At 48.6% G+C, this 27,097-nt stretch overlaps 1 protein-coding gene across 8 annotated transcripts in view; it reads right to left on the reverse strand.

Annotated features, from left to right (window-relative positions):
* CDK5RAP2 (CDK5 regulatory subunit associated protein 2) overlaps positions 1-27,097 on the reverse strand; it is a 182,635-nt gene that overhangs the window by 149,435 nt on the left and 6,103 nt on the right. For all 8 annotated transcript variants that reach the window (XM_061426676.1, XM_061426677.1, XM_061426679.1 and 5 more), the window contains exons 2-5: positions 23,078-23,145; positions 19,604-19,671; positions 4,713-4,823; positions 761-837 (exon numbers count right to left, since the gene is read on the reverse strand). In XM_061426676.1, coding sequence (XP_061282660.1) covers positions 761-837; positions 4,713-4,823; positions 19,604-19,671; positions 23,078-23,145 — 324 coding nt within the window. The remainder of the gene's footprint in view (positions 1-760; positions 838-4,712; positions 4,824-19,603; positions 19,672-23,077; positions 23,146-27,097) is intronic.

Consider the following 27,097-nt stretch of genomic DNA (forward strand, 5'->3'; position numbering starts at 1 on the left):
CGGGGGGTCAAGCCCCACACTCCGCCCCCGAGCCTCGCCCACCCGGGAGGTCAAGCCCCACACTCCGCCCCCGAGCCTCGCCCACCCCGGGGGTTCCCTCTAAGACTCCAAGGCCCTCGGCCTTTCACAGCGATGAAGACGAACGAGCTTCGGAGATAACTGACAATATAGCTGGATCGCACAGACACATCCCTAAGGAGATAGGCCAGACACAAAAGCGCGAGAGCAGCAGACGACTCCTGTTCTCTAAGTTCAAAAACAGGCAGGACTGAGCAATGCGGGTGCTAACAGCGAGCGCAGAGGTGGTCTCTGTGAAGGAGTGTAAGTTCCGGGAGCACAAAGGCAACCCCAGGGGCCTGACGACCTTCCGGTCGCTCCACGAACAGCATCACGCTGCACACTTACCATCGGTGCATTTTCCTATGTCACATTTCTGTAACATACTTATAGCAAATGGTGAGATAGATGAGATACTTAGAGAGCATTGCCGACTCGATGGACATGAGTTTGAGCAAACTCTGGGAGATGGTGAAGGACAGGGAAGCCTGCTGTGCTGCAGTCCATGGAGTTGCAAAGAGTTGGACAGGACTTGGCAGACTGAACAACAACATTACATTTTAAAAGTTTGTTGAAAAATAAATAAAAATGAAAACCTCCTCAGGGTACTGAGAGCAACTGGCTTAGAAACACAAGGCTCTCTCCTCCCAGCGCGACCAGCCACCGCCACCACCAAGCCCAGGTGATGAGGACAGGTACTCACGAGGCTTTGATGAGCAGCCGCTCTCTCTCCTGCAGCTCCCGCTTCAGGCTCTCTACTTCCACCTTGAGCTCGATGTTCTTCGGGACAAGATCAGGAGAGAAAAGAAACGTGTAAAACACAGGCCATCCGAATGCCTTCAGTGGGGAACCCACCTTCAGTGTGAACTGGCTCCGATGCTCTTAACAGATACGATGCTCTTAATGGGCAGATGTTAGATTCAAACCCTCATTAGCCTCGGGGCACAGGGAAAAGGGGGTTATTAAACACTGGTGGGCTCCGAAGAAAGCCCTGGATTTCTCAAGGCTTGGAACAATTATGTAAATTTTCCAAGCACCTAACAGCCAGAGCACTCAAGCATCGAGGCATACATGCCATACAAGTGAGGCTGGTTTAAAAATTGTTTGCCCTCCGCCAAGCACATTTACAAGCAATTCTGCAGTTTGTTTTTCCCATTCCGAGGCAATTACTTCTGGTTGTTTACAATCATGCATGTGGTGGTTGGAGCAGTGGGAATGTGCTGCAGCTTCAAAAAAACATGCGGATGGGAAGCCACATCACTGCCTGTCTCATTTCAGTGTGAGATTTCGGGGTACCCCCTTCCCAAAGAGCCGCGACTGCATGGGGCCCGCTGCCTGGAGGGGGCGCCACAGGGCTCTCCCGCCAGCTTCCTGTTAACTGACGTAAACGAAGGGAGGCACACAGGGCCTTGGGCTTGCAACTCCTGTGACAACCCAAAGGCAGGGTCTTTGGCACATGGATCACAGCATGAGGCTGTGGGGCAGGGATAGGCTTTGAGAACCAGTTCACTGATGTCCTCAGACAGATTAGATGAATTCACCCAGCACAGAGGCGGGTCCAAGTGTGTGGTCTGCAGAGGGCTGCTGCAAATCCCAGATTTCCCTAATCCTGTGCCTGCTTTATTCCAATAATGTACACCAACTGACAGTCTATTCCCTAGTACACGTGTATCATTGTAAATAAAAATAACATTTCCAGTACGATTTACAATCTTAGAGGACGTGCCTCCCTCCTTTCAGCGAAACGGCCCCAAAGGGAAGAGCACCCCTGACTGAGAAGTCTGCCAGGATGGGAAGGCCACGGCCTTGGGACTCGACGACTGTTCAGTCGCTCGGTCGTGTCTCACATTCTGCAACCCCGTGAACTGCAGCACGCCAGGCCTCCCTGTCCTTTACTATGCCCCAGAGTTTGCTCAAACTCATGTCCATTGAATCAACGATGCCAGACCTGGCTTCAAATTCTGTCTCCACTCTTTACTGGGCAGAAACCGTGCTGAGTCAGCGGACGCTCGTCCACTCATTCCTTCACGTGACAGACACACACCGACCCCTGTGACAGACCGAGCACCGGCTAAGCGTCGAGGCCGCCGTGGTCGGCAAGGCAGACAGCCCCGCCTTCCTGCTCATATCCAACACGAAGGCAGCGAGGGAGCCTGTAACTGACCTCAGAAACATAAGCCCAAGGGACTTCCCTGATGGTCCAGTGGCTAAGAGTCCTCACTCCCATCGCAGGGGCCCAGGTTCGATCCCTAGTCAGGGAACTCGAGCCTGCAAGCTACAATCCAAGAACCTGGATGCTGCAACTACACAGAGCCCACGTGCAACAACAAAGGCCCGTGTGCCGCAAGACACGGACAAATAAATAAACATTAAAAGAAAAAAAGAGCTCTCATCACAATGCGGGGGGTGGGGGAAATCTTAGAAAAGAAAAGGAAGAAACAGTCCCTACGGCCCTCTCAGATCCCTCAGGGGGTCACACGGCAAACACGAGGCCCAGCTGCCCTGCTGGATTCGAGGGCTGGATGAGCTAACAAACGAGCCGCGGCAGGAGACAGGGCTCAGGCGACGCTGTTTTCCTCACCACCAAACAACGGAGACTAAGGAAGCCATGTCTGCAGAACTTTTCCTAGAAAAAACTGACCTCTGCATAAAGCACACTGGGTGTCAGTGCACAACGTCTTCAACTGTGGTTTTGGGAAAACTGTAGAAACCCCTTCAAAGAGAAGAGTCCTCTTCCAGCTCTCCAAAGGGCAGAGAGCTTCTACATAACAGCTGACATCATATGTTCTAAGTGGTCTGCTTTCTGATGAACCAACTGGCAGCCCCAGACCAGCGAATTTACAAGACTACACAGCTAACATGTCCGTGAGATTATTCTTTGCGAGCCTGATATTTCAAGCTATAAACTTATATACATGGTGATCGAACTTTCTAAACCGAAAATCAAGACACCATTTAAGTATCAAATGGAATATCATTATAAAAAAGAATGAAGAAGCTCTTAAACCACTATTAAGGAAACATATGCAAGATATTGTTAACATCAAAGCAGAACATGCTCACGTTTATGTGAAAAGGGTGCTGATTCATAATATACATACACGCAATGGCTGCTTGCATACACATAAAACTTCTCTGCCTGAAGAATTAATCATATTGGTTAGATCTAGGGAACCAGGGGACAAGGATGGAAGAAAGTCTTTCCAGCATATACCTTCTACACTTTTTGATTCTGAACCATGTACATCTATCCAAAAAATTAAAATTTAAATAAAAGTACAATCAAATCAAGCCATCTAGCCAAGCAATGGAAAAAGAAGAGCTGAAACCACATGGCACAGTGAGGCAGGCAGACCCAGGTTCAAAGCCCACCTCACGGCGCAGCTACACGACATCAAGCGCGCTAGTGATCTTTCCTGAGCTTCAGTTTCCTCTCCTGCTAGATAAGGATCATTTCCACGGGACAAGACTGTCGTGAGAATGAAAAGAAGATGATGAAGGTACAAACACCCAGGACAGGTGCCTGACCAAGAGGAGGCAGTTACCTTCCTTGAGATTTCCTAACACCCATATTTGTCCTGAGGTACATGACAATCATACATAAGTAGGAAATATTTTAGGTCACAGGCTTTTCTTAAAAATTTTGATTGCATCACCACTTCTTTCCCAAAAATCCTCATTGTCTTTCTCTCCCACAATAAAGGAAAAAAACAATTGGGTCTTGAGGGACAAGGGAGCTTTTTAATTCTTGAGAAGGCTCAGAAGTACAATACAATCAATCTTCAAGACAAGTCCATTTAAGTCCACCCACTAAAACTCAAGGAGGGTTCGTTTTCCTCCTTCAAAAGTTTCCACTGGTGCAAACTTCAGAAGAGGGAAAAAAATGGAATAAGTCTCAGGCCAAGGGCTAATCTCCTAGAGAAAGTCAAGAAAGGGGCACTAAAATATTGTTTGTACTCCTGCCTTTTCAAGAGAGCCAAGTTCTTTTTTCAACTCCCAGAACCACGGTTTGTTTTCAGGCAGAGGCCTCTGGGTCAAGACTTGAGATAGGAATAGACTGTTTTCCTGACAGTTATAAGCAAGCACGCAAGGAATACAGAAGAGTCGTTATCACAGAAAAAATGACAACCATAACTCTGGGCTGCCGACGGAAGCTGCAACAAGACAGTGACGATCACTGGCGAGGGCTGACTGTGTGCTGAGGCTTTCCATCTACCAACTCATTTTAATCCACACAAATAACCCCAGGACAGAGGGGTTATCACTTAACTCTGGAAGCAAGCCCAGACAGCTGAAGGGACTTACTTGCCTACAGTTACACAAGCTAGTGAGTAACAACAGGATTCAATTCCAAAGACATGCCACCATTTCACTCTTTGTCTCAATTATAAATAATGAGAAAACGGCAATTGAGATATGCTAAGTCAGAATTCCATTTTAAGAAGAGAGAAAGACTCCCTTAAAATTAATCTTGTATCGCTTTGCTTAGTATTAAGGTCATTCTATTATCTTTACGCTCCCTGTAATCAATCCAATAAAAGGAAAGCAGTGCTATCTATTCGTGCCAAGTCTGAGAACAAACATTAATCGAACTGCTGCTTCGAATGGCCATGAGGAAAGACGCCAGGCGCGGCAGCGCCGAGCGGGGCACTCACGGTTTTGCAGGCACGCTCCGTGCGGCCGCCACGCTCCCGCTGCAGGCTTTCCTCGAGGAAATAGATGCGGAGCTTTAGGTTAAAGTTTTCTTTCTTCAGTTCAGTGATTTGCTAGAAAATAAGCACAGATGGGTTATCGAAAATAAGGTCTGAGGGACGAGACTTGCATGACGCCCATAGCTTCCAGGGCTACAGAGGGAGTAAGAGCTCAGCTTTGCTGCTGCTGCTGCTGCTAAGTCGCTTCAGTCGTGTCCGACTCTCTGCGACCCCACAGACGGAAGCCCACCAGGCTCCCCTGTCCCTGGGATTCTCCAGGCAAGAACACTGGAGTGGGTTGCCATTTCCTTCTCCAATGCATGAAAGGGAAAAGTGAAAGTGAAGTCGCTCAGTCGTGTCCGACTCTTAGCGACCCCGTGGACTGCAGCCTCCCAGGCTCCTCCATCCATGGGATTTTCCAGGCAAGAGTACTGGAGTGGGGTGCGCTCAGCTTTGCTACAACCGCACAAACCCAGGATTAAGAGCCAGATGCAGGACAGTCAGCACGGAAATGAATGATGACTGAGTGCAGAGAGAGAATTCATGACTCCACACTGAAAGCAAGTTAGGAAAGGAAAGGAAGAAGGGAGGCTCTTCTTTACAAAATAAATCAAGTTAATAAATGTAGAGAGTAGCAGGAAGAGAAAACCACCATTATACAACTGCTAGACTCAACTAACACACACACACACATAGAAATAAATGACTCGGGCCGAGATTGGCACACAAACGCACTGGGGGAAGCGCGCGTTCCCACCGTCTCACGATGGCCACCCCACAGACGGCTTATCATTTGGGAAACATATCGTCACGATTCAGAAGCCTAGCAGACATCACCCTAATCAACAGAATATATTACTACTACCCCTGGTGGGACAGACCGACATGCTGTGCCTCCTGAACTAAGTCACTGAAAGTAAGCAATTTCATTTAAAAATGCTAAAATACCTATAATCTTCTCTCTCTCTGTCTCTCTCTCTCTTTTTTTTTTTTTTGGCAACTTAACGGCTTGTGAGATCTTAGTTCCCCAACCAGGGAACTGAACCTGGACCCTGGCAGTGAAAGCACCAAGTCCCAACCACTGGACTGCCAAGGAATCCCCCAAACACCCACAACCCTTAACCTTGAACTAGTCAAGAGTTGTCGGACTTCTCTGGTGGCGTAGCGGATAAAAATGCGCCTGCCAATGCAGGGAACACGGGCTCAATCCCTGGTGCAGCAAGCTTCCACCCGCCATGGAGCAACTAAGCCCGCGCCTACTGAGCCTGAGCCGGGCAGCAGCTGAAGCCCGTGAACCCAGGGCCGGAGCTCAGCGCCGGGAGAAGCCACAGCAGTGAGGAGCCCTCGCACCTCCACAAGGACCAGCCCCTGCTCACCGCCAACCAGAGCAAAAAGCCTGCACGCAGCAAGGAAGACCCAGGGCAGCCAGAAATAACCACAAATGAATACAGCTTTTCTTAAAATGTTTAATCAAGAGTCATCAATCAAACAAATCCAAAATGAAGGGCGCTCTACAAACAACAGACTCGGACTCTTCAGGAATCTCCATGACAATCTCAAGACAAAGAGGGCTGGGGACTTTCCTAATGAATGGAAGTAACAGAGGCCTGACTGTGAAGTACAATAAAATCATACAGTGACTCCTGAAATCTTTTTACGCTATATGGAGACAGCTGGGGGACTCTGAATAACAACAGGAAATTCCAGGATGATTTCAGTAGCAATTTCTACCAAATATTTAAATCTCTACCAATTTTATACAATCTCTTCCAGAAAACAGAAAATGAGGCAACTTTTCCACTTCATTTTAGGAGGGCAGCATTACCCTCATAAAACCAGACAAAAATATTATAAGAAAACTACAGACTAAATCCTCTAAATGATAGACTCAAAACCCTCAACTAAATTTTTAAAAATTCAGTTCAGTTCAGTTGTCCAGTCGTGTCCGACCCTTTGCGATCCCATGGACTGCAGGACGCCAGGTTTCCCAGTCTATCACCAACTCCCAGAGCTCGCTCAAACTCATGTCCATTGAGTCCATGATGCCACCCAACCATCTCATCCTCTGTTGTCCCCTTCTCCTCCCGCCTTCAATCTTCCCAGCACCAGAGTCTTTTCAAATGAGTCAGTTCTTCGCATCAGGTGGCCAAAGTACTGGAGCTTCAGCTTCAACATCAGTCCTGCAATGAATATTTAGGACTGATTTCCTTTAGGATGGACTGGTTGTATCTCCTTGCAGTCCAAGGGACTCTCAAGAGTCTCCAATTCCACAATTCAAAAGCATCAATTCTTCGGTGCTCAGCTTTCTTTATGGTCCAACTTTCACATCCATACATGACCACTGGAAAAACCACAGCTTGGACTATACAGACTTCTGTCAGTTAAGTGATGTCTCTGTTTTTTAATATGCTATCTAGGTCTGTCATAGCTTTTCTTCCAAGGAACGAGCATCTTTTAATTTCATGGCTGCAGTCACCATCTGCAGTGATTTTGGAGCCCAAGAAAATAAAGTCTCTCACTGTTTCCATTGTTTCCTCACCTATTTGCCATGAAGTGATGGGACTGGATGCCATGATCTTTGTTTTCTGAATGCTGAATTATAAGCTAGCTTTTTCACTCTCCTCTTTCACTTTCATCAAGAGGCTCTTTAGTTGTTCACTTTCTGCCATAAGCGTGGTGTCATCTGCATATCTGAGGTTATTGATATTTCTCCCAGCAATCTTGATTCCAGCTTGTGCTTCCTCCAGCCCAGCGTTTCTCATGATGTACTCTGCATAGAAGTTAAATAAGCAGGGTGACAATACACAGCCTTGACATACTCCTTTTCCTATTTGGAACCAGTCTGTTGTTCCATGTCCAGTTCTAACTGTTGCTTCCTGACCTGCATACAGATTCCTCAGGAGACAGGTCAGGCGCTCTGGTATTCCCATCTCTTTCAGAATTTTCCACAGTTTATTGTGATCCACACAGTCAAAGGCTTTAGTGTAGTCAATGAAGCAGAAGTAGACGTTTTTCTGGAATTCTTTTACTTTTTCTATGAGCCAATGGATGTTGGCAATCTGATCTCTGGTTCCTCTGCCTTTTCTAAATCCGGCTTGAACATCTGGAAGTTCACATACTGTTGAAGCCTGGCTTGGAGAATTTTAGGCATTACTTTGTGAGCATGTGAGATGAGTGCAATAGTTTGAACATTCTTTGGTACTGCCTTTCTTTGGAAAATTGGAAACATAGTAACACATCATGAGTGGGATTTATCCCAGGAATCTAACACTACTTCAATATTCCAAAGTCAATCCATGTAATTCACCAAACTAAAAGACCAAAGAAGAAAAAACACATATGATCATAGCAAAATGTGCAGAAAAAGTATTAGACGCTCAACAATCATTCAAGATAAAAATTCAGCAAACTAGGAATTCAAGGAAACATCCTTTATCTGCTAAAAGACATATACAAAAAAATCACACATCTACAAAAAACATATTTACTAAAGATAAAGAATGAAATGCTATTCCCCTAACATCAATAATAAAGAAAGGCTATTGGCTGTTACGATTCCTATTCAAAATGTATTTGAAGTTCCAGACAGTGTGATAAAACAAGGGAAAAAAATAAAAGGCATCCAGATTGAAAAGGAAGAAGTAAAACCACCCTTATGTGCAAACAACATGAAAACAAAAAATTCCAAGGAATCTACCCAAAAAAGCTCCCAGAATTCATTAAGTGAGTTTAGCAAAGTCAGCATATAGGTATCAATCATATTTCAATATATTAGCAACAAACAATCGAAAACTGAAAAATTTTTAAATACCATTTACAATATCTCCAAAAAGGAAAATTTGTAAGAACAAATGTAGTAAGACATTATGTATGTCTGATGAAATCAAGAACCTAAATAAGTGAGGAGTCTTACCAAATTCATGAATTGGAAACCCTTCTTTTAAATCAATAAATTGAGCTTCATCAAAATTTTAAAAGTTTGCTTTGGAAAAACACAGTGCTGAGAGAATGAAAAGACAAGCTACACAGTGAGAGAAAACATTTGCAAATCATAAATCCAACATAGGAACTGTATCTGCTGCTGCTGCTACTAAGTCACTTCAGTCGTGTCCGACTCTGTGCAACCCCATAGACGGCAGCTCACCAGGCTCCCCCGTCCCTGGGATTCTCCAGGCAAGAACACTGGAGTGGGTTGCCCTTTCCTTCTCCAAGGAACTGTATCTAGAATACATAAATATCTCTCAAAATGTCATTGCTAGGAAGCAACTCGATTTAAAAAAACAACAAAAAAATAGGCAAAAGATTTGAAAAAACACTTCACAGGAGAAGATACACAGATGACAAATAAGCACAAGAAAAGATTTTTAAGCATCTTAGATACCACTACACATCTGTTAGAACGGCCAGAAAAAAGTTTTTAATCGATAATACCAAATGCTGATGAAAACGTAGAACAAATGGCATTCTCATATTCTGCTGATGGGAGTGCAAAATGGTACAATCACTGTGAATAATAGTTTGGCAGTTTCTTACTAAAAAAAAAAAACTACATTTACCATATGACTCAGCGACTCCAGTCCTAGGTGTTTACCCTAGAGAAGTGAAAACCCATGCCCACACACATAAACACACAAAAACTTACACAGGAATGCTTAGTGCAGCCTTATGAATAATCACCAAAACATGGAGAGAACTCAAACGCTCTTCAAAAGGTGAATGAATCAAGTGCACGGCCACACGGTGGAAAAGCGCTCAGCCACTGTGGTTCACGGCACGTGAATGAATTTCAAAGATATTACGGTGAGGGAAAGAAGTTACCCTCAAAAGATTACAAGTTGTATGATTCCGTGGATATGATCTCTGGAAAAAGCAAAATTACAGGGGCTGGAAATAGAGGGACAGCCGCCAGAGGTCTGGGTGAAGAGTCTGACCACAGAGAGGGAACACTCGGGGATTTCTGGTCTTTTGGAACATTCTGATTGTGGTTGACAGTCACACGAGCCTACAACTATATACACATATACCAAAAAAAAAAAAAGAAAAATAAATACATTTCTTGATTATGACAAAAGTTACAAGGGAGTATACGTATGTCAAAACTTAGTCAACACTTAAAATTGCAGGGGTTTACTTTATGCAGAAGGAGAAGGGGGCGGCAGAGGATGAGCTGGTTAGATAGCATCACCAATCCAATGGACACGAATCTGACCAAACTCCAGCGGAGCCTGGCGTGCTACAGTCCCTGCGGTTACACAACTTAGAGACTGAGCAACAACAACAAAAATAAAATACAGCAAAATATTAATAGCTGTCCTTGAATGTTACTACATCACCATAAATACATATTCATTGGGGCTTTTCTTCAACATTTTAAAAAATAATTGGTAATAGCGCATAATACTCCTTTTAATAAATTTTTGAATACTTTTACAACTGATAAAAGAAAATGATAAGCATACTCTACATTAAGTACATTCCAAATTTTCCAGCCCTGGCCCCTTGTTAACACTTAAAGTTTCAATTCTGTGACTAAGAAGAACAGAGCAACAAGCTATTGATAGGTTCATTAAAGCCTCCCTTTTAAATGTTTTAAGGAAACAGCACATAAAACATTCATTCAAACAAAAAGTCTACCCCGCCAGATGCTTCCTATAAAGAGAAACCTTATTCCATTACTCGGCTACCAATAAATTATTTATGGAGGTTGCTGAGAATGCCCACATTGTGCATGCTGCTAAAATTCTCAGCAACACTTGAAAGAATACTTGTTCTATTTATAGGTGAAGAACATTTTTTTTAATGAGAAAAGGTAAATAAGCCTTCAGAAGGTCATTGCAAACGCCAGCCAAGCCCCTGTGAATAAAATGAAATACAGGCAGCAACTTTTCTGCAACAATGCCAGTCTCGTTCTCTGCGTAATGCCAGAGCGCTCATCATGCTTTCTCTGATGACCCCACCAAGCTGGCCTGGGGTCCTGCTGGATGTTTCCACACACCCTTTAATTTCTTTACACAGCAGCCTACCACACTGCAGTCTACCAGCCGGGTGATTTCCTTTCTACCCAATCCGTCTCTAAGAGATGGGGAACCATATCCTCTTTTGTATTTTAGTCTACAACATAAAGAGATAGTCGTTAATACATAATAACAACGGAGCGGTCAGAAGGCCGGGCATATTTACCAATTTCTCGAAGGCCATGTGACGCAAGGAGAGACCCACAGGCCTCAGAGTCAGACAGACATTGCTTTTTTCTATCACTTTTTAAAGATTTTTTAAAATGTGGACCATTCTTAAAGTCTTTGATCGATTTTGTTCTGTTTTTAAGTTTTGGGCCCAAGGCATGGGGGATCTTAACTCCCCCAACAGGGATCAAACCTGCAACCCCTGCATTGAAAAGCAAAGTTTTTCCCACTGGACTACCAAGGAAGTTCCTCCATCCCTCTTAGAATAAAACTTCCTGGGCTTCCCCGGTTGCTCAATGGTAAAGAATCCACCTGCAATGCAGGAGACTCAGGTTTGATCCCTGGGTCGGAAAGACCTTCTGGAGAGAAAAAGGCAACCCACTCCAGTATTCTTGCCTGGAAAATTCCATGGGCAGAGAAGCCTGGCAGGCTACAGTCCACGGGGCTGCAAAAATTAAAATAAAAAAAGCTCGGTGCCGTGGCCGCAGATTTGTGTGATCTGGCTCTGCGCTCGGCCGTAAAGCGCCCTACCCCTCGTTAGCAACGCTCCACCCTCCCCAGTCCTCACATAAGCCGGGCCTTGTCTGCGCGCACAGCTCTTCCTGCAGCCCTTGCCGGGAGGTTCCATCTCAGGCTTCCATCTCAGCTTAAACGTCAGAGCCTCCAAAAGGCCCTTCCTAACTACTGGCTCCAAAGAGGGCCATCTCCACTACCTCCACCAAGTCACTCTCTCACGCAGAACGCTTACCTTCTTATTAGAAGCTGTCACAACCTGCCTCCACCTTCGATCCTTACACATGTACTATTTGCTATCACGCCTGTTATACAAAGATCATCCACTTGTGGAGGGCAGGGACCTTTGCAATCTATCTGCTCATGGCTGTTTCCCCTGAGATTTGTAGCACAGTATCTGGGACACGGACACCCCATCAACATGTGTTGAATGAATGAGTCAGCCGGTCCAGGCTGCCTTACGAGCCAAGTGAGTTTGGTCAAGTTCCTTATTCTGTGTGCCTCAGCTCCTTTATCTGTAAAAATGGGATTATTATAATGCCCCTTGCAGAGAGCTATTACGAGGATTAAAAGAAATGAATGGGGTTGTTCAGTATTGTGCCTGACACAGCATAAGAACTGAAAACACTAATATTCTTTTCATTTGTACTTTTCATCTACACTTGAAGTAAGTTCAAGAAATGAAAAAAAAAAAGTGGAAACACTGAAAATAGCTTACCATACAATAGGAACAAATACCTGAAAATCCACCAAATATGACTCAGAAACTCAGCGCTCAAAAGTAGGTGAACACGAGAGCTGTGCTCGCCAGGCTCCAGCCCTGGCAACCCGGGTGGGACCACGGAGCTGGAGCCTCCGAAAGAGGAGCCATCCCAACTCGGTCCCAGCTCAGTGGCAGGACACTCTCTGAGGCTTCTACTTGGTCATCGTGACTTCCTCCCACTCCCTGTCAAAGGCCTTCCGTGCCTAGGGCACCATCAGAAAGGGAAGAAAGACGAAAGCCAACAACATAAGAAAGAATCAGGGCAACTCCAACCAACCAAACTCTCAGCCAGGAGCCGCGCTTCTGGTGACCTGGCCATCAGTTTCAGCAGCTTGCAAGGGCCTGGGACTCCACAGCGGAGGCTCAGCCACCAGGGCACGTCTGGGCTGCAGGCAACAAGGACCGAGGGCAGGGGCCCCGCAGTCAGTGGAGCCGGAAGTGGACTCAACTCCCAACGCTGTCACCTGTGAGCCACGTGACCTTGGGGAAACCACTGCACGTCTTTGAGTCCCTGTCTGCTCATCAGTAAAAAGAGGATCAAAGTCACGGAGGTGTTGTGACAACCACATGACCTACAGTACCTGGCAGAGCCTGGCACTGAGCGAGCAGAAAACACAGGAGCGCTTTCAGAACGAATCCACTTCTCGCTGAAGCCTCAATACACAGACCTTCGAGCAACCGGTAATTTTTTTTATCCTCTTTGAAAGTCCAAAAACTGTTAGACCATTCACCCAGACATCACAAAAACCACGAAATCCTGCTGCCCAGAGTTCATTTCTGGTAAATAACACTGCATGTAAGACAGTTCTGCCAGCAGCAGCTGAGCGGGGTTAGGAAGACGAAGAAGACAGCCTGGGATTCGCTTCTGATTCCAGTACGCTCCCAGTGTCCTCAAAACACCCAGAAAACTGTTGCTAGGCAAACATCTATTCATCAGCCAACAATACTGGAGTAACAACAGGACTTTAAAAGTGAACCCAAACAACGCCCGGAATGCAACTATCTTCTGAAATCTACTCTCTGTATATTCTTTCAGCCTTTGCTCATGAATACACATTTGTGGTAAAATTGTAACATAAGTGAATCTGTATAATCCATTGCTTCCCCTAACATGTCTTAAATATTTTCATGTTGCTACAGAATTCCCATAATTATCACTTAAAATGACTGCACTGAACTCCACTGAATTGATTTACATTCAATTGCTTAACCGTTTCCCTGCTGAGCACGCACGCATTCAGTGTGCTCCGGAAGAATGCCTGTGGGCTTTCCGACCAGAAAGACCAGCTGTGCATTTGGCCTTCTTTTTGTTTCTCGATCACGCTAAACTCCTGAGTGAATCACTGAATCTCAAGCTCAGCTTCCTCACCTGGGAAACACCTTCATCACAAGCTTGTTGCAATAAGCCAAAGAGATGACAAATGTAAAATATAACTCCCTTGTTCCCGATTTTTCACAATCATACACAATGTGACAACACCTTCATGCTCGCAGCTTTTCTCTTCTGCTGGGTTCTTTCCTCAGGATGAATTTCCCCAAGATGGATTATCGGGCTCAAGAGTAATATTATTTTTATGACCATCAAAATCTCTTTCCAAATGGCCTTCAAAAAGATTGTAAAAATTTACACTGCCCAGGCCACCACCTGGCCAGGTCTGCAGAGGGCATGGCCAGGACACTCAGAGGCCTGAGCACTCAGAGCATTTGACCCAGCATGCAGGAGACCAGCCTACTACACAGATGAGCCTCTGCGCTGAACACTTACAGACTTGATTCCAAGACCTCTGGCCCTGATGGGCCCCATCTCCTGCAGAGCCAGAACCACAGAGCTCCGGTAACAGTCACTCTGCCAGCTCCAGAGAGTCCTCCTCCACTTCTGCCCACCTGCGCCCCATATGATTCTTGCTCTCCTGCCTGGTTCTCAAGGCGCCCCGTTCTCCTTCTCAGCCTCCCCTGAGCCTCATCACTGCCTGCTCTCCTAAGACTCTGGGGGGAATCTGCATGCCCCTCCCTCCTGCTACACCGCTCCAGCCACCTGATCCACAAGAACACGGCAGCCACCCCCATCGGCTTAAGACCCGGGATGCCACGCGCTGTCCTGGCATGTTACCTAATCCTCACCACAACCCTAGGCGTTAAATATTACTTTCCCATTTCACAGGTAAGGCAACCAAAATTTACAGCTTACAAAGTAACACATTTATTTTTATCAATAAGAATTTATCAACTACCATCTTGTTCAGCTGGGTGTTGAGCACCAGGGACACAGTAGAGGAGACAAAGTTAAGCAATCACACCAATAAAATACATAATTGCAAACAGTCGTAAGACTCACGGTGGAAAACATTGCATGCTGAGTGCTGGGTCCCTAGCAAACCTGGGAAGGGAGTTACGGACGGCCTCTCTATAAAGTCACGTAAAGACTAAGCCATGGCGCTCAAGGATCCTGACGCTCAGGAGGAAGAGAAAGGACAGTGCCAGCAGAGGGAGGAGCACGCTGAACGCCCGACCACGTGGCTGAGGAAGGTCAGCCCAGATGCTGGCGAGCAGGCCGTGATGGGAGACGGCCGCAGCCGGTGACACAGGGCAGGGCCACACGGGCCACGGCAAGCAGTTAGGGATTTTGCTCCAAGGTCAAAGAAACATCACAGCAGGGTCAGCGGAGACTGACAACGGACGAGCAGAAGGCGCGGGAGCTGGCTGAGGCAGGGTCCTCGGGACAGAGCTAAGCGGGCACTGAGGGCTGCGCGCCAGGCACCGAGCGAGGGGCCTTCCACACCAGGACTCACGGAGCCCTCGCCACCAGTTCTGAGTGGAAGACCGCGTCCAGCTCCGCGTTACAGAGAAGGCTCTAGAAGCCACCTGGACAAACGGGGTCACAGGCCTGCCAATGTGACAGCACCAGACCTAACACCCACCTCTGATCGTTCCCAGGTACGCGTCGTATCCACGTACGCCGCTACTTCAGAGCTTCGGGGCCACACACACCAGGTGGGGTCGGGGGGCAGGGGAACCACCCCCGGCAGGAAGACACCCAGCACACACAGGCCACAGGGCAGACCTGGAGATGCGGACTCCTAGCCGTGGCGCGGATAAAACACTAACGCTGACCAACTGCCTCGCTGAGACCAAGACTTTAACAAAACAGAATAAGCGCCCCGATATAAACACCAGAACCTCAGGGCAGCTGGGCTGGAGACAAGAGCAGCAGAACCTGTCCCAAGGGGAAAAAAAACACGTAAGTGTACAAAGACCGGGACCAGGACACTCATCACCGCTTTGTTTATCACAGTGAGGAATCAGACACAGTCTGAACGTCGCACAGGAAGAGGTTACATAAATTACGGTTCAACCCACCCCTTTAGGCACACGTCTTTATGAACTTAAGACGGCCATTAAATAATACTACCCACCTGTATCAACAGAGACAGAAAGCTATACATGTCACAGTAAAAGCCAGAAGTAAACGCTTCTATCTGTGAATAAAGAACAGCTACCCGGACGGGACACGCTGAACCAGATTCTGGGTCTCCCCGCTCACTCACAACATGTTGAGAGAGACAAAGGGAGAGACAGAGAGTAGTCCCTGGAACCGGTCACACCAGAGAAGCAGAGTCCTTTACACAACGCTGCTCAGCCCGGCCTCCTCTGGTCCGGGGCACTCCCCGTGACGTTATCACCCAGAAGGACCGACGAGGCAGGCTCCCACTGAAGACCACACTGATCTGCCAGCCTCCTACCGTAAGGCCGGCCGTTCAGATGACGACAGCTCAGCTGAGGAAGGGATCAGACAGCAGATCCCCAGATGACAGACTCACAGGAAGGTGTGAGAAGGGACACAGAACGCCAAGTGCAGCAGAAGGACAGAGGCCTGGGTTCAAAGACCATGTAAGTCCCTGCCCGTCGCTGGGCTCGAGGCCCCTGTGCCAGATGCAGGGCCTGGATGAGGCGGTCCCGGGAGCTCTTTTAGCACTGCGGTTCTGACTCTCTTCTCCACGCCTCCGGACCCCACCACTCACTGCACCTCCTTACTGATCACAGCACCTCCGGCCTCAGGGCACCCAGCCTGGCTCATCTGTGAAGTGACTCCAGTCACTTCCCTCCCCAGATTAAAACTTACCACTGACGCCCCTTCATCTTCAGCACAAAACTCAAAGCGGCGTAACATACAAGAGCCTGCAGAATCTGACCCCCGCCTGCTTCAACAGCCCCACTTCTCTCAAGCACCCCCTAAGCCTCCTTCCAACCAAAGGGCACTTGGATTCCCAGCCTCGTCATGCCCTGTCACGCTCTCTCTGTGTCTTTGGCACGTGTGAGTCCCTCTGCCTAGGGTCATCTCCCAGTCTTCCCACCTTGGCTAATCCCTACTAGTCCTGGTGACCCAACTCAAGAACACGTGCTCCAGGGAGGCTGCCCAGAGTCCCCTGGGCCAGGACCAGGCCCCGCTCTATGCCCCACAGCGCCCTGGACTTAACCTCAATCACTGCATGATTTTCCTGTCCATCTCCCTAAACAGACTGTGAGTCTCCTGATGGGCCCTTAATCTGCTGCAAATTCCCTAGCCCCTGTCCCAGGACACGGATTTGAAAAGATCCACTGATGAATGGCTAAACTCCAAGCAAAACCAAGAGGCCTGTATTTTGCCAGACCATCATTACCAGACTCTGATGTTCAGGTATCCGTAATCCAAGACTAGGATAAAAGAAATCACGAGCTTCCCCTTTAATGCTATAGCCCCCTCTTTAATATGTATGCGAACTTTAAAATCAGCATTAGATGCCAAGAGCATTTCCTGTAAGCATCCCAACACAGAGACCCTGCATTTAGTAGCTCAGGCCAGATGAGGATTTTCAGTGACTTATAAAGACCTGAAAGGGAGACACTGAGAACCACGCTGTCATTTCAATTTCAACTGCAGAATTTGTTCTTGAAAGTGCTACAATAAAAAATATTAATGTCATAAAAAATAAAAAAGCCCTAACAGCAGCCAAAGGAGCACAGTCGTAAAGCCAAAACATAAACCCTAAAACATGCTGGCATAGAAGGCTCTCCCTTGTCTTTATGAAAATCGGTATTTGGGTCATCAAGAACACACCTGAGAAAGGGAAATGTGAGTCACGTGACAGAGCAGAAAAACGGTAACAATAAACATAACCGTAACTGCAAGGAGAAACGCCTGACACACAGGACGGACTCAGGGCCGGGCATATCGCTGCACGTACCTTCCCTCAGAAAGCTGCACGATAGCCCTGGGAAGCAGAAACTGTAACATGCCCATTTTAAAGACAAAGGAAGTGCAGAGAGGGTAAGGTCACCCAAGGTCACCCAGCAGAAGCGGACGGGCAGGCGGCCTGGCTTCCGAGGCCGTGGCCCAGGGCACAAGCTGCACCGGGCACAGCCTTGCCGGCGCGTCCCTCGGCCTCCGTGTCTCCTCTCTTCCGAGGGGCTTCCCTGGTGGCTCAGACGGTGAAGCGTCTGTCCGCAATGCGGGAGACCCGGGTTCAATCCCTGGGTCAGGAAGGTCCTCAGGAGAAGGAAATGGCAACCCACTCCGGTACTCTTGCCTGGAAAACTCCATGGATGGAGGAGCCTGGTGGGCTACAGTCCATAAAAGGGAGCTGGATTCAATTCTCAGATCTCTCCCAGTTCAAAAGGCAGTGACAACACGTGAAGCTAAATCTCTAAGATTGTTAGGTTTTTCCATCTAGAAACAAAAATCAAAGCTGTGCCTTTCAAAAATTAAATAACTCTGTATCTCGCAGAGCTGCTTCAATATTAAAGTAATATATATGAAGAGCTTAACACTTATAGTTCCCAGCTCAGAGCAAGAGCTCAATAAACAGTAGCTATTATTACTCTTATGATAAAACACGAACAACCATTTAATAGTGGAGCACATTTTAATTATACACGATGTGGAATAATCAAATCTCATTTGTTTGAGGCCCCAGACCCCACAGCATATATCAGGTTGTACAGTTGAAATTATAACAACTCAACGCTCCAGAATTACTTGTTTCCATTAGAGATCTGACAAGTCATTTCTTCAATTGGTCACTGGTGGTTTGCAGATAACTATTAGCAGTAATGAGTGTTCTGAATTAAACCCAGAGACAGGCCCGTTCTGTTCGGGAAAGGCCACTGGGGAGAGAGAAACATGGCTGAGGAACGTCCTTCCCTCTGCGTCCTGCACCCTCTCCCTGATAAATACCTCCCATGTCTTGCATAGTATGGATTTCATTTGGTTACAAATGAAGAAGGGTCTAATTCTTCCCATGATAAATGAGCACGCTGAGAAGGTAACTTGTTAAGCAGAATTGGAATTGGGGAAATAACCTTATTTTCCTGTTACTTGACAACAGACCCCATCCACTAACAAATGAAACGCAGATGCTGGCAGACAGAAAGCACTGAAGTCAAATCCATCGCCGAGCAATCCATTCTCAGACAATTACCACAGCAACCTGGGAACACATCGCTCACGTTTCATTCAACAGAGACGCAGCCTGCAAGATGCAGAGGCCGCGCCACGTGGTAGAGAGAACAAACAGCTTTAGAGTCATTAGAAACCCAAACTCAGATTCCAGCTCTGTCGCTCATGCACTATGCGGCCGTGAGTGAGGCTCTCCTGGTCTGAAGACTCCTGACCTGTAAAATGGGGCTAATTCAGAAAACCTCAGTCACAGGACAGCTTCAGAGGGGACCACGAACAGCACACCCTCCATCACAGGGAAGCTCCTGACACATGTTGCTGCTGTGCTACGCTTAGTCACTCAGTCGAGTCTGACTCTTTGCGATCCCCTGGACTGTAGCCCACCAGGCTCCTCTGTCCATGGGATTCCCCAGGTAAGAATCCTGGAGTGGGTTGCCATGCCCTCCTCCAGGGGATCTTCCTGACCCACGGATCAAACCCATGTCTCCCTCACTGCAGGCAGATTCTTTACCACCCGAGCCACCAGCGAAGCCCAAGAATACTGGAGTGCCTATCCCTTCTCCAGGGGATCTTCCCAACCCAGGAATCAATCAAACTGGGGTCTCCTCCATTGCAGGTGGATTCTTTACCAGCTGAGCTACCGGGGAAGCCCGTGAAACACCTTAGCGCCTCTCAACTGTGCTCCATGGTGTCATCTTCACCTTCAGGACGCCAGAAATACACCAAACTCCCCAAGGCTGGAAATCACTGATGCTGTCAGAACCCATAACTGGCCTGTGTGCAAAGGGCCAGCCGTGCAGGAATGTCACAGTGCTCCAGAGAGAGCCCACAAGCCCCGGCACTCCTCCAGACCCTGCCTCATCCTGCTTGAATGCTTCTTGAAAACCCAGGCTCCCTGTGGGTCTGCTGGACAGCGCGCACAGACATGAGCCGTGAGGGATGCTAATTCAGTGTCTCTACTTACGTTTTCAAAGTCCTTCATGTTCCGCGCTCTGGTGGGAGACACCTTTTCTTCCGACACGTTTGGGAGCACTATAAAAAAGCAAAACAGACACAGGAAAACGTCACAACAGGCAAACCGCCCCACACCCCTACAGGGGGGAAAAAGGATAGCTTCCACATTATATTCTGTCTTGTGATTTGAGTCTGCTGCTGCTGCTGCTAAGTCGCTTTAATAGTGTCCGACTCTGTGGACTGCAGCCCACCAGGCTCCTCCATCCATGGGATTTTCCAGGCAAGAGTGCTAGAGTGGGGTGCCAGTGCCTTCTCCATTAAGTCATTATATTTCAAATATTTAAAAATTACTTAAACTGGCCCCAATGTAACCATGTAAATGTCAGAAGAATGTAAAAAGGTGTGGGTTGTTCAGTCATCTCTGACTCTTTGCAACCCCATGGACTGTACCCGGCCAGGCTCCTCTGTCCATGGGATTTTCCAGGCAAGAATACTGGAGTGGGGTGCCATGCCCTCCTCCAGGGGATCTTCCCGACCCAGGAATCAAACCCGCATCTCCCACATTGCAGGCAGATTCTTTACTGTCTAACCACCAGGGAATCCCCCTGTTAAGTATCAGAAGATGGACCCAAAGGGGCAGGCAGCAAGCAAGCAGAACTGCTGTGATACCTACGCCTCCTGCTGATCCTTAATCTGTTCTGTTGGGTGGGATGTCATCTTCATACGTCAGCAATTAAAACAAAGCCTGTCTGACTTGACAGCAGGGGTTGGCACATTTTTTCTTAAAATGCGAGACAATAAATATTTCAGGTTCTGTTGGCCAGATGACACAAAGCCCCCAGTCTGTCAAAACCACTCAACACAAAACAGCCACCGACGCTTCAAAAGCCAAGCAGCTGTGTTCCAACAGAAGTTTACTTTCAAAAGCAGGCCGCAGTCGGAAACTGCCGATCGCTGCTTCAGGGCGATTCCAGACTCAGCCAAAACCCTAATCTTTCCACAGCTTCTCTAATTCGATAAACATTTATTAGACCACTCCACTGGGCCAAGCGCCAGGTGAGGTGCTGGGGAAGCAGTGGCGAAAGAATGGCGACGGTGAAAGCAATGGCGATCGTGTGCCCAGCAGGCAAGACGGGCACGTGCGAGCGACGGTTCCGCGTGGCACAGGTGCTGGGCACTGCTCAGGCGCTAACAAGATGTGTGTTGAGTGAACGAATGAATTCACTCCTCCCCCAAGTGGGTGCCAGCGGCCTACTCTCTGCCCAGTGCCAGTGTAGAAACAAAACAAAAAGAAGGAGCCAACAGTCCAGAAAGAAGGGACGGACAATAAACGAGGGCGATTACAGAGCATATCCAGGGTGATAAATGCTATGGAGAACAACACCGTGGCTAAGGACAGGAAGCGCCAGTAGCAAGGGGGCGGTGGGGGCCACAGTTTCAAACGAGGTGGTTGAGGATTTCCCTGGCAGTCCAGGGGTTAAGACTCCATGCTCCCAGTGCAAGGGCAAGATGCAGGGGGCACGGGTTGGATTCCTGGTCAGGGAACTAAGATTCTGCATCCTGCACACCATGGCCAAAAAAAAAAAAAAAAAGAACACAAAAAATAAGGGGGTTAAACTGAGGAAGGGCTGACCTCTGGGCAGACTCGGACAGGGCACAGACAGAGGCCTGGGGTGGCAGGGACCTAGGGGACCTGAGGACCAGCCAAGAGGCCAATGGATGGGAGAGCAATAAAGGGAGGGACAGCAGAAGAGGGGGGAGCAGGTGCTGGGACACAGGCTGAGTAGGGCCTCTCAGAACACGAGCTCAGGGGCAGCGTGGGGGACTTCGGTTTCCACAGGCTCCCTCTGGCTGCCTTGCTAAGAACAGATCTTTATGAAAGGCACTGAGAGAGAAACGAGGAGACCAGGTAGGAGAAAGCGGGGAGAATCCAGGCCAGAGGTCACGGTGCTTAGGCCAAGGAAGGCAGGTGAGGAGCGGTCCGATTCGGGATACTCCTAAAGTGGCCAACACGAAGAAATGCAATGAACTGCAGCGAAAACGCAAGGTTCAGAGAGGAGAGCGCAGGGACGCAGCCTGGGGACGGCAGCCTGGGGAGAGCCGGGGAGGCGCAGGCTGCAGCTGAGTCTTCAGGGGGTGGCCGGTAGAGGGGGGCGAAGGCCAGAGGATGGCGAGGGCATGGCGCTCGGGGCTCAGCAGAGAAGAGGCTTGGGAGCCGGCAGGGGCAGCCAGCAGGCCCCGCACGCCAGGCCAAGGGCACACGGCCGCCTGCCTGCTGCTCAGACAGGCCGGCTCTATCACCCACGCGTGCCCCCGCCCAGGGCCCCTCACCCTCCAGGTCTCCAGGCCAGGTCGTCTGCCGGGGACACTCCGGCCGCCTCACTCCTTTCTGAGGGGAAACCTGCTTCTCAGCCCATCGCCCAGCTCCTCAACCCCCAGCTGGCTGCGCGACCATTCTTTGCCTGCCTTCCAGGCGTGATCAGAGCCATGATCCAGGCTGAACCCCAGTGCGGAGCGGAGCCCCGAGCCTGGCAGGAAACACACCAGGGCTGAATTAAGGAGCAGGCCGATCAAGTCTCTGGTCCCAACGGCCTGGGGGCAGAAGGCAGAATAACCAGAACTGTTGCACTGCATGCTTAAAGTAAAAGTTGCCAGGTTCTAAAGGAAAACCTGAGGGAGAATTAACATATTCTCACCGTGTGAAACTTAGGTTATCTGCTCTAAAAACTCCTTCTTTTTGCCCGTAATCTCATTACTCTGGAGACGGGGGGAAAAAAACACCTGTCAAAATATCTCTAAGATATTTCAACAAGGCAAATTATTAGCACTTCCCACAGACACTGATGAGGGCATCCACTTTCTTTCAGAAACAAAAATTATGAGGAAGGCTTAGCAAAACCCAAACTGCAGAACAGAAAGCTTCCTCACAATCCAGCTTCAACCAGCAGACTGCGTATTTGCTCAGTGCCGTCTCCTGTGGTCTACCCAGCTGTGTGTCTCCGAAGGGCAGGCCCGCGTAGGAACGCCGGGCCCCAGCCAGCACACGGAGCCCAGCAGCCTGCCAGGAAGGCCTTGGCACGCTCAGGTCTGGACAGCAGCCCTCCAGGGCCTCCAGCCATTCGGGAGCAGGACCCAACAGAGCCTTTGAACCTGACAGAGTCTCCGACTCAACACCCAACCTCCCTTGGTCGTTCAGTTCAGCAAACACTGGCTGAACCCCCTATGCAAGCGTGGTGGTGAGAAATGAAACTCACGAAGTGTGGCCCAAAGGACATCTAGTCCCCTAGCTTGGTGCTTATGAAAGGAGGCGAGGAGCGGGTCAACATTTACATTAAACACCGCGCCCTTCTTGGGAGCACCAAGCCACGCCAGGGGAGCACTGGGCCTTGGACCCATTGCAGCTCAGGCCCAGGCTCCCAGCTCAAAGGCTCACGGCCCTCACGGCCAAGCATCCACGTCCCCTGGTCTTACTCTGTGTACTTACCACCGTTTCCCGAACCAGGGTCAGGGCTGATGCCTTCCGGGTCATCTGGCGCACCGAGGGCAAGGCCACTAGGAGAGAACAAGGGCGACAAAAGAGGGGTCACCACCTGAGCAGCAGAGCCTGCTGGACCCCCTGCACTGCCCCCGACCGGCAGCAGCACCAGCCCGAGGGCAGGCAGCGCGCAAGTGAGGAACCCAGGCTCCGGGGCTGGGCTGTGGCTCACGCCCGAGTAAGGGTGCTCGGTCAGGGATTCATTCACACAGCAAGCGTTCCGTGTGCCATCGAGGGGCCGGGCGCGGAGGCACCGGGCCAAACATAAGCTCCTGATGCGCTCGAGTCACACTTTCTTACTAATTCAGTACATGGGCCACCAGCCCTCGACCTGTGAAGATTAAATAAACTGGTGCATATAAACACTTAGCACACAGGAGTGACCGGCGGGAGGCGTCGACCGTTGTTTTTGTCAGTGCTACTATTATCATTATCAATATGCCTACGAGCTTAAAAGTATCAGGTACTAATTTGGATGCTTTAAGAACATCAGACAAAAATGCAAAATTCACTGATTCCAGAAGTTTTACTGGCTAAATTATACAAGCAGGTTCAGTGAGTCTGGAGGCTAAGAACTAATCCACGATAGGATTTGTGTGGTTCAACACAAAACGCAGTTCCCTGACTCCTGCTCTAAACTCCGCCAAGTACCTCTTCCCACCCCGCTTCCTTCATCTGCAAAAGAACAGCAGCTACTTCACGGAGTAATTGGTGATTAAACAAGACACCTAGTGTCTAGCAAGTGCCCTGCATACTGTGAGTATTCCATAAATGGGCGCAAAGTACCCTTGTCACCACGAAACATACAACGCTCTATAACTTGTAAATGATCTACCTTCCGAGAACTGGCCAGTTCCCTGAGGGTCTATGCATTTTACAAAGGAAGATTATTTCAGTGGCCTAGCCAGTCGCAGGGCAGTTAGTCAGAGAACTAAGTCCAGAATCCAAGTATTTTATGTCTAAAACCCAACAAGGCCTCCCTCTCGCAAGCTGTAAACTAGGAGCTGATGGAAGTTCAGCTTGACTTCTTGGCAGTTTGCTCTTTCCAGGCCTCTAAATACAGATCCATCCTGCTCCTAGGACAATGTTGTCTGATCATCAAACTCTGGAGTTGGAATGAAACTTCAACATCAGAATCAAGCAAAAGAATTAGATATCATAAAATTTCAGCATCAGGAAAATGATTACATAAAATGTGTCTGCTATGAGGGTAACTGGAGGGGAAAAAAAAAGCAAACTTAAGTAGGATATGCCTTCAATTACTGAAAGACAAAAAAAACACATGTACACTAAAGTCACCTCAAATCCTTCCTGCAAACTAGGAGGCTATAAGTACACATAACAAGTGAAATATTAAAAAGCATAATTTGTAAGAAAAGGAGAGATATTCAATATTTTCCTTTTTAACTCTTTATAATTCTCAACTCCCTCCAGTATCACTAGGACAAACTCCATTTTCTAAACAAATTGTAAAAGTTTGCCACCACTCTTTGCAGTTGGTGGCTCAGTGGCCCCAAAACTACACAAACAGCTTCCTGGGAAGCTCAGCCGACTCTGGTCTCTACATCCCCAAGTCTGGGCTTCTCTCCATCACAGCCATTGATTCGCTACCATTGGAGGAAATGGCCGATCAGTGACTCAAGCCAACACCAGTCACGGCTGAAAGCCACGTGGCAGGCAAAGCCAAAGAATCTGGTCTTAGACAAGTTTCCAAGAGGCAAAACATGAAAAATGCCATTTGACACTGCAACTCTTAGAAGAAACCGCTCTTAAACGCAGAAATTCCGGCCTGGCTCCCGTCAAACCTCCATGTGGGCTTTACCTGCTCCCCCTTTGAAATGTCGTGACCCTCGCGCATCAGGGCTCTCTGTCGGTTCCAGCCACACCTCCAGCTTCAAGCCTTCAGCTTTAGGTATCCATTCTGATCCCTCACTCTGGGCCTAGGTTGGGGCTTTCTGGGTCCCCATCCAAAATCAAACCCAGGCAAAGGAAGAGGGCTGAGATGAGACTTTATCATGGTGTGGATGGAGGAGACCAAGTTTCGGGAAGGGAAGGAGCTTATGTGCTCCAAATCACACAGGGTTGGGTAGCAAAGTTGAGGCCAAAATCCGGTGTCTCAGGGCCCATTCCAGGCACTCAGCTCCTACTCAGAGGGCACCTGGTCAGGGCCAGCGTCCTCACCTGCAGAGCACAGCATAACCGCGGCTGCCATCCGCAGGGGCGCCTGCACAGACGGACCCTGCGCCCAGGGACGGGCGGCCTGGCGCCGCCTCCTCACCACAGCCCACCTGGGCTCCGCAGTCCTTTTTCAGGGCTGCCGTTGTCTCAAGCGAGGAAAAGGGAGGCCTGGCAGAGTGACTACGCTGAAAGACCGCAGCCGGCCTGGTTGCAGAGCCCATGCTCTTCGCCTGCGTACCACCCCGGCCCCACGCGCCCTCAAGGGCCGCGGTGAGGGCCCGGCGCCCCGAGGCAGGGCCTTCAGCCCCGCGGGCAAGTGAACCGACACCCCTGCGCCTCGCCGCCGCCCCGCCTCGCTCAGCCGCTGCCAACGGGGCCTGCCCTGGCGGCACCCAACCAGCGGCCGTCCAGGCGAGGGCCCCGACGCGTTTCACCGACGAAGGGCTGTGAGCGGCCTGGATCAGACTGCACGTCCCATTCAGAAATCGCACACCAAGTACACTCCGGTCTGTCTCTCAACAGCGTGCTTTTCACTCTGGGTCATCTGTTCGTAATGAGAGAAAACTACACATAAATGCAAGAGACGGACAAATTCTTCTTGACTATACTCGCATCTTGGTCTCCCGGAAGAAGGAACCACTCTCGTCAGTAAGACATTCCCGACCTTTCTCCGCGTGTGTAAGCGCACACTGTTCTGCAGCGTCTTCACTGAACGTGTCGAGATGTTTTCACGACAGTACAAACAGATCTACAGCAGCGTCCTTAACTCCTGCAGAGCATTCTACAGCAGCGTTTTTCAAACCTCACTGACCCCAACCAAGAGAAGGAAACACGTTAGCCTTCATTCTTCAAGTGCCTGCTGTCCTGTTCCTTTCTTCTTTTTTGCTTAATTCTGGTTCCGACCTACTAAATCGAATTTCACAAGTTGACACGGGTCACAGTCTGAAAGAGACCTCTAAAAAGGATGTCTATTTACCAGGTACTGTGTAGGAAACTCAATTTCTTTCCAAGTTGTTCCTTTCACAAACAATGCTGTATCTCCTTATACGGGTCTCACTGTCCACAAGCAGGAGGATTTTTCGACAGATAACAAGAAGTGGAATTGCCATGTCTAAATACAGTTACATTTTTTCAGTGGGCAAAGGATTTGAAAATATACAAGTGGCTAATAAGCCACATGAAAAAATGTCCCACGTGGTCAGCTGGTAGGGAAATGCAAATCAGTACCCCAGTGAGATGCCATGCCACATCCCACAGGATGGCCACAATAAAAGACAGACAATGACAAGTGCCGGCAAGGCCATGGAGAAATAAGGATCCTCACACAGAGTGTAGGATGCTGAGTGTGAGATGGTGCTGCCGCTTTGGAAAAGAGCTGAGCAGTTCCTCCAAATGCTAAATACACAGAGTTACCACACGACTCAGCAACCCTACTCCCAGAGAAATGAAAATTTATGTCCACACAAAAACTTGTACACACATAAATGCTGATATAGCAAAGAGCCAGAAAAGCAGAAACAACCTAAATATCAGCAACCAATGAACAAACAAAAACGGGTACATGTTTATAACAGCCCTCAGTCACAGAAAGGAGTGAGGTACTAACACAGGCTACAACACCGAGGGATCTCACAAGAGTCCACACATTGTAGCGTCTCGTTTTTATGAAATGCCCAGAGCAGGCAAACCAATAGACAAAGAGCAGATTGTGGTTGCCTCGGTGTTCTTGCCTAGAGAATCCCAGGGACGGGGGAGCCTGGTGGGCTGCCGTCTGTGGGGTCGCACAGAGTC

The sequence above is a fragment of the Bos javanicus genome, chromosome 8 (genome assembly GCF_032452875.1).
Source record: "Bos javanicus breed banteng chromosome 8, ARS-OSU_banteng_1.0, whole genome shotgun sequence".
Classification (NCBI taxonomy): Eukaryota; Metazoa; Chordata; class Mammalia; order Artiodactyla; family Bovidae; genus Bos; species Bos javanicus.